The following is an 11,592-nucleotide window of genomic DNA, read 5'->3' as shown; positions in this document are numbered from 1 at the left end:
AGACCCAATAGATTTTAGGCATTTGACTGTTTATACTCCAGGAGGCGGGGCTTACTAGCAGTGGCTTAGTACGGTGAGGCTCGGTGGCTTTGTGGCTCGGTGTAAAGATAAGTGACAAGCGCATTTAAACATTTGGATCTTATCCAAACCTGTCGAATCTGAATGATGAACAGCATTATTAGATCGACGGCTCGGTGTCTTCGATCGGAAGCATGGCGTTGCAGAGCAGTTCAGAGTAAAGAAGAACTACTGTCTGGTTGGGCCCGACTCATGTGCTCCTCAGCGGGTCAGAAGAACCTAGAGGAGATGGTAAAGAAGGACAAAGTTGTGGTGTTTATTAAAGGCACCCCGGCACAGCCCATGTGCGGATTTAGCAACGCCGTGGTTCAGATCCTCAGAATGCACGGGGTCGACAGTTACGCTGCTTATAATGTGTTGGATGATCAGGATATCAGACAAGGTCAGTGGTGATGCTAACCCCTTATATTATTCCACGTTATATTGTGGCTGGTCTAAATCTAGCTAAATCTTGCGTAATTGTTTTTTAAACTTGAGAGAATTACAGTTGCTGGTTGGCTAAAACAGAAAATGCAGGTTAACAGCGATATGAGCCTTGCCAGCTCTGATTGCTTTTATCAGACTTGTGCAGAAGGGGGAGGGGTCTTACCCTAACCTAGTGGTTTTCAAACTGGTGGGAGGTCTCCCCTTGGGGCCCAAGATAATACCATGGGGCCCCAGTTTTGTGACATTTTATAAAATACATACAATTTTCATAAATTCTGTGTAAAAGCTCAGGGGGCACAAAGGGTGGCACCCAACACAGGGGTGTGGAACACTCTTAAAAATATGCCACCCAGTGCGGTGGGCTGAGTGTGGTTATTCGTTTTCAGAAAACTATCCCAAACAAAAAAGCGACAATATAATTATGGAAGAAATTGTGCTGCTGTAATACAAGTACCCATACAAAAATATTACTGACATGTTCTTTTTTTTCCATTAAAAGGTATAAAAACTTTCTCCAACTGGCCAACGATTCCACAGGTCTTCTTCAATGGAGAGTTTGTTGGGGGCTGTGACATTCTTCTTCAGATGCATCAGAGCGGAGATCTTGTAGAGGAACTTCAGAAGTTAGGCATCAGATCAGCTCTTCTGGATCAAGAAAAAGAGTCTAAATAGATGTTTATGTAGCAAAGATATAGGGTTATGATCATTGGTGTGATTCCCATTGATCTAAGCCTCAAAGTAGGCTGGGTAACTTTACCCATTAATTGTCAATCCACCCTGAGAGAACTGAAGATGATGTCAAATCGCCCAAACCCTGAGAAATCACAGTAAAATGCTTGACATAATTATTCATCTTTGTTATTTCAGATATAATATTAGACCACAGCTTATTTAAGATGTTATATTTTCAAATGTATTATGAATGTATTTTAGATGTATATGATCTTTTGCCAATAAAATAGTTTAAAAGCATCCAGTGTTTGGATCTAAATCTATTGGGTGTCACAAGATTCAAAATGTTAGGTTTTTGATGTCATTTACCAAGAATATGGTGTTTGTTTGTTAATATGGTGTTTAAGTTTACTGTCTAAAACAAATGTCCTGCCGGGGAGGGTTAAGGTAATGCTTTTCAACACATTTTTGTGTTGATAAGTTAAGGGCTATTTAGGCCCATTTAAGATGGTCTCATCTCACAAAATCTTCTTAAGGCGTTTGTAGCCACACTTCTGTATGACATATAAAATTAAGTTTATCTTAAAGTCTCAATGAAATTGGAAGTAAAAACACTTTGTTTTACAAATGACTTGGCTATGCGCTTTATTATTTTTAAAAAAATCATGTGCCCTCATAATCTTTAATCCAAAACGCAAATCTCCACCTCAAAATTATCTCTACTTCAGTCACAAGGGAGGATGGGGCACGGGAAAAGATTGCCCTGTTAAAAATCACCAGAAACCATCACAGAAATTCTATTAGATTGAATGGTTTTAATATGAATTGTATTGTTTGTAATGGAAACCATAATGATCTGTGTGGGTCTTTACTGGTATGTGTTGATTTGTGTTGGTGGGACCAATAAATTCTACTGGAATATGTCCCAAAACACACTACAAAAAGGAATTTTGTTGTGGTTTAAATGGTAAAAGTCAATTGTTCCTTACGGTATTTTAATGGAAAACCATTAGAATGTCTGTGATGGTTTCTATTGCTTTTTTCAGCAGGGTGCAGAGATTAGCAAATAGCAACATGACCAAACTTCTGGCAATCCAGTCAGTTCTCGATGGATGAAGTCCCGCCTTACCTTTTATTCTCTTTCCAGAAGCTGTTTTACTCGGATGTCACGACGGGGAAAATAAGACAATCATTACGTCTGTTTCATTGTGACTTTATGGGGCGGTTTCCCGGATAGAGATTAGACTAGTCTGAAATAAATGTAAAACTGTCCAAACTGAAAACATCTTAAAATACATCAGTACCCTTTGTTTTGCCTCAAAATGCACACAAGTAATGTTTTTAGTAAGGCATGTTTGTTAAAACTAGTTATATTTCCTAATTAAAGTAAGGCTCAGTCTTGATTTAAGCAGCTAATTCCTCCCTACTGAAAAATCATGCAACGACCAGCATAAGCTGGTAGCTGGTTTAAGGTGGCAGTAGCTGGTCTAAGCTGGTCCTTCCAGCCTGGCAAAGCTGGTCCTTCCAGCCTGGCAAAGCTGGTCAAGCTGGTGGGCTAAGTCCAAAACACAGCTAGACCAGCTTGCTACACCAGCAATTCCAGCTAAAATCAAGCTGGGAGACCAGCTAAAACCAGCTCCCCAGCTTATGCTGGTCTCAGCTGGATTTTTCAGTAGGGCTGTCTGGGAAACGACCCCTTAAAGTTAAAAATGCAAATTATCTTCTGTACTAGACTGGGGTTAAGTTTAGTCTGTGCCAAATGTCCACTAGAGGGTGCAGTACTATTTTTTACCTGGTATTTTACTTTGTCTTAGCTATAAGATTGCTGTGGTTAAGATTTACTTAATTTCTTTTTACAGTAAGATTGATGTTCTACAAATAATCTTTAAATAATTTACACTAAATGTTAAATTAGATTTAAACCTGTTTAACTTTTAAGAGCCCTGTGCCTTAAGGACACTGGTGGAGAGATAAACTATAAAATAATATATAATAAATTGCAGGTTTAATTCCAGTTAACTTTTTTTATATTCACTAAAAAGGAATTATCTCCTATTGTATTATGTCAGTAAACCTCATAGTGTGCCAAAGAAATATGCTATATGTAACATTATATAAACATTATCAGCTGAAATAACATGTACAGGGCTTAACATAAAGGACTGCCTGGTGGCCCGGGGCCAGTGAGAGACGTTCAGGCCAGTAAGCTTGTCACTTGCTCGACCGGACCAGTGCGTCGCCCTCAGTCAGCCTAGTGGGCGCACCCCCCTACGCTCTCTTAACATCGGAACCCATCGTAATGTTAAGTCTATTGTTACTAGGGACAACATTACCCCCCCCCCCCCCCCCCCAAATTTTATTATCCTTTTTTGCAGTGTGAACTCAGCATTTTGATCTTGACATTTATTCAAATTTAATGAGATATGGAGATTTTTAGCTTTTACAGATGAAGACATACATTTGAGTGACCCGTTTTTATCTCCATATCAGTGTTTCCCATAGGATTTTAGGGAGACTGTGGTGGTGATGACGTCACCCGCTAATTAGCATATATGTGACGTCATCATGTCGTGTTTGAATTTGATCTAGTGTTGGCACCTGAAATATGTTTCACTTCTACTCTTTGATCTGTATCTGTATTTGATCTGTATAATACATCAAATTATATTTGAAGCCGAATTAAGCTGTTTTAAATAGTGAAATAAAAATGTAAATGGGAATCTTGAAAATTCTATTTGTGGGGGCCAGTGTTGATTCTGTGGTGGGCCACCACAAATAAATCAATGTATGGGAAACACTGCATATACCGTGGGTCCCCATACATGAAAGTCACCATCATGTTTGTACAGTAGCCCTAAACGGACAAACTATTCTACAGAGCGTGTTTCATCCCTATTTTGTCCCAGACGACGACATGTTTGTCCTGTGGCAGCTACCATAGAATGTCATTGCGTTTCTCACAGCTAGATGCCACAAAAATACACTACAGATACAACTTTTGATTTAAAATGTATTAGTAAATGCTGAAATGAACTAAGATTAATAAATACTGTATAAATATTGTTTTTTGTTAGTTCATGGTTAGTTCAAGTAGTTCATAAATTAAGAAAAATATGTTCTTTATATTAGATACTAAGATAAACTCTATTTTCATTAAAGCCGTAGCAAAAACAGCCATGTTTATTCCATTTTTACTTTGGTGCATAAAATCCATAATCACATCTAAGGGTAACTCCCTGCCTTATGGTTAAATGTGTAGTATGGGTTTATATTACAGTTTCAAGTGGTTTCACATTCCTGGAAGGTCCGCCAGGGAAAAGTTATTAGCAGCCCTTATGCGGGCGTCCCCAGGAAGCTCCGCCAGTGAACGTTACAATGCAGACCAATTGCGGAATTTATGCAGACTTAAGAGTCCCCTGTTTGTTGGGTTGTTTGTTAGCGTGTAAGAGTGAGTGATAATTAAAAAAAAAATTCTCTTAAAGTGCAACAATTTTTATATTTTCTTCTGAAAAGCGCTGTGTCCCTGCTTGGCCAGCTAATCTGTGCGCTGTGTTAGGCCTGAATACCTCTGACGTCAGCCAGAAATGTGACGCTCCTTAGGAGTTAACTTATGGCGCTTTTCCATTGCATAGTACCCCCCGTTTTGGGTTAGGTTAGTTTACTTTTGGTGGCTTTTCCACTGGGTACAGTACGTAGTACCTGATACTTTTTTTGCAATGTGATCTCACAAAGTTTCGTGGGATAGTCACAGAATTTTTTGCTAATTTTTGGCATTCTCACGGATCTCCGCATTTTTCCATGGCCCTGCCACAGACTGTCTTTTTCCGTGCCATTCTCACGGATTGGTTACTCATCTGCTTTTTCCTATTTTCAAATCATTGTCGCTTTGGTTTAGGGTTAGATTTAGTGTTTGCGTTAGTATGTCACTTCAACTATTGGTTTATACTATTTTAACTGATTTATTCTTTTATATTTTCTAAAACAATTGTCGCCTGGTGTTGGGGGTAGAGTTGGGTAAGGATGTCATTTTCTGTAAATCTAACCCTAAACCGAAGCGACAATGGTAAGAAAATAGGACAAAACATTTGAGTAAGCAATCCGTGAGAATGCCACGGAAAAAGTCGTAGTACACGCACAAGCTGTGCATGAAACACATAATTGCAGCCTTGTGATTCAGAATCGGTTTCAGACAGGCATTTGTTGGTGTAGAAAATCCATATTTAAAACTTTTTAAACAAAAATAGCTTCTGGTAACGCCGCCATCTTGGTCACGTCCGCATTCAAGATAAGAGCCTACGCAGATTATGGAGGGTTCTGTGGTGCTGCTCTGTGCCCCCGGCCCCCCTCCGAATTTGTCATATGTTACATAGAAAACTGCGGTGCTACCGGAAGCTACTTATTTTTGTTTATAAAGTTTTAAATATGGATATTTCTACAACAAAATGGTGCGGATCACCCTCAGAAGGCCTTTGTTTATCATCCTGGAGCCATTTGGATTTCATTTGTGAAGGATGGACGCACATTTTTGGACTTGAAGGAGTGGACCCTGTTACTTTACATATGATTAACTGAAAGATTTAAGACATTTTCTAAAATAACTGCAAATGTGTTTGTCTGAAAAATTATGCACATATGCATCTCGGACGGCTTGGAGGTGAGTAAATCATGGGTTTAACCTGGGCTCTCATGACACCTGATCAGTGCCACAGACTGATCGACTCCATTATACCATTATACAGCTGGTTGCCAGTAACTTACTGTAGAAGATAAAGACTGAAAATGTTTCATGTTCATTTAACTTTGAACAAACTGTTGCCAGTAAATAACATAAAAGTAAAATCTACAGTAAGTTACTGGCAACCAGCTGCCAGTAATACTGTGTAAGTATTGAGTGCTGTACATGCTCATACTTTCCAAGTTCATCTTTTTCAGTTTGCCAAAATTTCTTAAAATCCTTTCTTTGTATTGGTCTTAAGTAATATTCAAATTTTCTGAGATACTGAATTTAAGATTTTCCTAATTTATAATCATTAAAATTAAAAGAAATAAACATTTGAAATATATCAGTCTGTGTGTAATGAATAAATAAATATAATTTTCCAGATTCACTTTTTGAATGGAATTAGTTAAATAAATCAACTTTTTGATGATATTCAAATTATATGATCAGCACCTGTACTTAAATGAGGCTCAGCGGAGTGCGGACGCCCACCCGTGCGTTCGAAACGCGTTCTGTCGGGAGTTAAAGCGGGTGATTGGGATGGTATTGTCAACCAATCTGGCAACCCTGGAAACTTAAGCACTGTTGTGTGTTTTGCCACATGTGGGAGTTGCATGAAACCGGACACTTTCTTCAGCGCTGAGGACGCCTGAGACAACTGAGGGAAACATGCAGATCTTACGAACAAGTACATCGCTTATAAAACGGGAATAAAAGTTTGTTCGTCGCATTAATTGTTCCAGCGCTGCGCTCGAAGACGAAGCTGGGGCATCAGCATCACTTGACTCCGGTAATGACACAAACAACTTTTCTTTCTTTTGATCATTTAACTTAATGCTGAAAGGTCGAACATTAACAGAATGACATTGATGGCACTCTGGGGGAAATTTTAATGCACAGTTCGTATTTAATTATCATCTGGCTCGAGGTCCAATAATAAAAAAAAAAACAATACAACAACAAACACTGGCACAATCAAATCAGTGTATTACGCAAATGCAATGATAACTAGTTTATTACACAGTTTCAGTGCAGGTTATGGAGACACCATAACCTGCACTGAAACTGTGTAATAAACTATAAGATGAAAACTATACGTGTAGGCGTCTTAATGTTTAGTTTATACAATTAGCCTACAAAGCAGAGATTGTAGTCTGCTCTTTGAACATTCTATTTTTTTCCAAAACCAAAAAAAAGGAAATATTCTTGTTTACACATATGCAACTTATACATTTAAAATGTGGGACACTGTAAACACCAAGTTTAACATTGCTGTATCACTTTTTCAGACTTAATTTCACTATGTGGAAATTTACTGTATTAATTTGCACAATATTATAAGCGTGATGATAACACATTAGCATGAGCATTAGATTTACATTTCTCTGTCAAATCATAAATTTTCTCTGCTCATGCAAATACGGTTTATGTTTGTATTGAACAAATAGTAAAATTGCATATGTTCAAATATCTATAGCTGATACCATACCTGTGTATCATTATTTATGGGGTTTCTTTATATTTTTAATAACAGCAAGTATTAACTAGTATTGATGTTTAGTGTTTTTGCACTAAAAATGTTGAACTTCTGCAGGGTAATCTAATCCAGGGATAACTGTAATACTGGGTTGTCTTGTCCCATGCTCCACACTTGTTCTGATAATGCCCAGTTAGTGAACAAATCATTCCTTAAACTAGTTTATGAACAAGTTGAGAAATTCACTAAATTGGTTAAAGCAGCTTGACTCTTAAATCAACACTTATTCAGAATTACTTAGTAGGGGAGAGCTGGGAACAACCTAACGCCTTTTGGCTTTTGCTCTATCATTCAAAAAATATTGAAGTATAAATGAAGAGTTTCGTTGCAAAACGAGATAACCACCTTTTTTTAATTGTTCAGAAATCTTGTTTTTTGGTTGTGCATTCCAATTAATATCAATTCAACTGCAGTTGGTTTGTTTTGATTTAAACCTTCATAACTTAAAAAATACAGCTAAGTAGCACCATAAAACAAAATAATAACATGATAACATAATAATAAACATGTTTTGACAAAAATGTTAAAAAATAGATTTATCTCGTTTTGCAACAAAACTCTTCAAATCATATTTTACACAATCAACACACACATCTCTGCTACAAATGAACACTAAAAGTTTGTTTGTGGGACCTACCGTTATCGTACAACTACACTGAAAGTGACAGAAGTGCAAACTTGTAACACCTGCTAGAAAATTTGGTTAAAAGACAAATAATTCAATACAATTCTGTCTATATTCTAAAGGTGGATATTGTTTATTGTTTATTATCTGCCTATATTAGATAGATATCCACACATTCATCCACTCATGATCCTTTATCTAACCATTCTTGTATTATGCAACAATGCATATAAATAGATTTGAAAGGGCTGCACAATTAAGACAAAAAAATCATAATTGTTATTTCCTCTGATATTGTATTAACAGTTATCATTTTGATTAATAGTATTTACATTGTTTTCATTTCATTATTATTGTATACTGGAAACTTAGTTGTAACACTTTGTACCAACTAACACCGATGTGTAAAAAATGATTTCAATCCCAGCTATCAGTTACTAGGAATGGCTGACATGTTTCCAAATGGTGTTATGTTTTAGGTAACAAAACAGTGATTAAAATAATATAAGGTTCAATTTGGTGACTTACACACCCAATAAAAAAACGTCAATAAGATGAAGAAATGTACCTTTATGCCTCCAAAACATTCTTTGTTCAATATCTTAACCAAAAGACATCAAAACTTTTAACAAATACCCAGAAGATCATCTTCTGACAGTAAGAAAAAAAAACCAAAAGCACAGATTGCTCGGCCTTGTATAAATTTGTAAAGTAGCTGTGTTATAATTAACTGTGTTATAATTATTAATCATAATTGTGTTTGTGCCCCGCTCCCCCCTACTGCATACAGTGCATACACAAAGTATTCAGACCCCCTTCACTTTTTTCTATTTTTATCAGTATACCACAATCATTTAAATTCATCTTTTCTTATTCATCTACACTCAGTACCCCATAATGACAAATGAAAACTTAATTTTAGTCTTTTTTAGGCTGTTACTAGACTGACTGCTAAAGTGTTAGCGTTTGCTTAATACGGTTGAACACAAAAGAAGATATTTTGATAAATGATGGTGAGCACACAGTTGACGGTACCCATTGACTTCCATAGTAACTATTCATAACTATTCAAATTGTTACTATCCAGTGGTTCTCAACCCCGTTCCTGGAGGCCCACTGCTCTGCACATTTTGCATGACTCTTTTATCTGAAAGACTTGGTTCAGGTCATAAAGATCTCTACTAATGAGCTGATGATTTGAATCAGGTGTGATAAATATGGCAGACATACACAAATGCAGAGCAGTGGGCCTACAGGAATAACGTTGGGAACCACTCTGGTCTAGTCCACCAAGCAGGACACTGACAAGGCACTTGATAGTACACTACTACACATACATTGCCTACTGTTTTAACTACTAACAACATATGTTTCCAGTATATTGCTATCATCCATAACAGACATCTCACTCCAGACACAAAACACAACGCAATCATTACAGTGTGCGACCCAATCACACCTCTCTTTCTACAACTCTGTCTTTTTCTGTGGGACTCTGGAACTGCAAATCTGCTGTTAACAAAACACACTTCAACCAGGCCTTTGCTACCCAGTCTGCTATTAATATTCTAAGTCTTACTGAGACATGAGGTGTTTTTCAATGTCAAGGAAGGATCCTCAGAAGTCAGAATTTCGAGGATGCTATGTCATCGACATCCGTCGAAGGACTGTTCCAATGTAGAGGATACTTGGAATTTCAACCAAGGACTGAGTCCTTCGTCCGAGAAATATCCCATATAGAGGAAAGGACGCATCTTTGTACTCTGAAATCACCCACAATCCTATGGGCGCAGCGCCAAAAGCACACCTTTTCACTGACGTAATGAAGCAATGACGTGCACTTGATAGCCTGTTCCATTTACGTGTTCTCTGAATGCTAAAGAGGAGCCTTGCCTTGCCTCTGACGGAAGTGACTTGTAAGGACCAGTCCTGGAAGTATCCTTGACATTGAGAAACACCTATAGATTCATTCAGAGAACTTAGCCAGAACTTCTGCTCTTTCCTCAAACTGCTCCTTCCTTCTTTTACTCTCCTAACAAATCAGGCAGTGAGGTAGGCAGGCACAGGTTTGCTCATTAACAATAATTGGAAATATATTTCAATATGCACTATTAATTGAAAGCCCAAATCAGGCTGCAACCAAACAAATCTGAAAAAAGTAAAGGGGGTCTGAATACTTTCTGAATGGACTGTACATGTCTTTGAGTAACTAAAGTGATAGTATCAGAAAAATAATTATGTCTTTCTCTGTTAGCATTATCATGTTGACAAATTATGGAATAAAACTACTTCAACTAATTCACAAATTGAATGGTCAAGCTGGTTCACAAATCAAACTGAATTGAACTTTAGTTCTGGGTTGATGACTCAGGACGCACAACCAAAATAGCACGTCTGACTCAAAAAGAACCGAATGAGCCGGTTCAACCAACTTGACGATTCTGACAAATAAGTTGCTGACACTGCGTGTGTATCGCAGAGGATTTGAATGAGCCTCATGCGCAAAGTTTCTTTATAACAAACAAAACGTAGAAAACCAGAGAGATATGCTTGTTTTATTAAGTATAGTTTATTTATTTTAGTGTTTTATGAAGCCTTGCTCTGCCCACCACCATTAAAAATAAATGCATAGTGATGTCATTCCTTGATGACGTTAGGAACCGATGAATCTGCTTTTTGAACCGGTTCAATGAGTCGAACTGTCCGAAAGGAACACGTTCGCGGAAATGAATCGGACTTTGCATCATAGGGGCAACCGTAACAAAAAGAAATACACAAAAGGGTAATCCCTAATCATAATCCACAAGCAGGAAGAGGTCATCAAAACGGGTAAACAGTCCATAAACAAAGACAGGCAATAAATATCTAACAGAAAACAAAAACGGGTATGGCAGGTGATATTAATAAGACCAAGCAGTGAATGAATGAGAATACATGCTTTAAATAAGAAGAGGTAATCAGACACATATTTGAAAATGGTTCTGCAAGTGTTCAGACACAGCTGTGGTATAATCTAAAAGAAGACACTAAGTTGGAACTTTTGGCACATTGGAGTTGCAGTGTAATAATAAAACATTTTTTTTAAATGTGGAAAAAACAATTTACAAATAAGATACCAGTGTTAGGGTTAGTCGGGGTAGGCATCAGTAGGTGTTATTTTAGTTAATTTAGTCATGTAATATGCAATATATCGCCCTCAAGTTTTTTTTTAAACCCATTTATTTTTCAAAACTTTTACTAATCATTAATATTGTTTATTTTATAGTGTTTTTTTGCTTTATGTTTCCTACAGATTTTTTTTGAAACTGTGGTGCTGAATAACCTCATGGGCTAATTATCATATTTCATATAATTGCATCTTATTTTCATTCAGACTAATACTGGCACTCTGAATGCCCCAAAAGCCATTATTTTGTCTATATTATCTGTGTATATTGCTAAACCACAAAACAAGGATGAAATAAGACCTAAACATGACCCTTTAATATTAATGTTTATTTATCACCGCAGTGTTATCGTACAAAATCACGTCTG

At 37.1% G+C, this 11,592-nt stretch overlaps 2 protein-coding genes across 3 annotated transcripts in view; both read left to right on the top strand.

The window, feature by feature from the left end:
- Positions 1-27: 27 nt before the first annotated feature.
- glrx5 (glutaredoxin 5 homolog (S. cerevisiae)) lies at positions 28-1,476 on the top strand. The gene is made up of 2 exons (XM_073855843.1): positions 28-460; positions 1,004-1,476. Exons 1-2 carry the CDS (start codon positions 163-165, stop codon positions 1,174-1,176), a joined length of 471 nt encoding a protein of 156 aa, XP_073711944.1. The 5' UTR covers positions 28-162; the 3' UTR covers positions 1,177-1,476.
- Positions 1,477-6,433: 4,957 nt separating this feature from the next.
- The window catches only part of scara5 (scavenger receptor class A, member 5 (putative)), a 71,200-nt gene continuing 66,041 nt past the window's right edge, over positions 6,434-11,592 (top strand). Inside the window, exon 1 of one of the 2 annotated variants that reach the window (XM_073855841.1) lies at positions 6,434-6,686. The gene's annotated coding sequence lies outside the window, so the exon portion shown is untranslated. The remainder of the gene's footprint in view (positions 6,687-11,592) is intronic. The other variant, XM_073855840.1, reaches the window with a different exon arrangement.

Source organism: Misgurnus anguillicaudatus, chromosome 18 (assembly GCF_027580225.2).
Source record: "Misgurnus anguillicaudatus chromosome 18, ASM2758022v2, whole genome shotgun sequence".
Lineage (NCBI taxonomy): Eukaryota > Metazoa > Chordata > Actinopteri > Cypriniformes > Cobitidae > Misgurnus > Misgurnus anguillicaudatus.
Note: the sequence above shows the minus strand (reverse complement) of the source record. Positions and strands in the feature narration are given on the sequence as shown.

Bases quoted from the DNA above. Each gene is read 5' to 3' on its own strand.
- glrx5 (XM_073855843.1), top strand. From the start codon at position 163: ATGATGAACAGCATTATTAGATCGACGGCTCGGTGTCTTCGATCGGAA. The intron at 461-1,003 runs GTCAGTGGTGAT...TTCCATTAAAAG, and splicing joins TGATCAGGATATCAGACAAG to GTATAAAAACTTTCTCCAAC.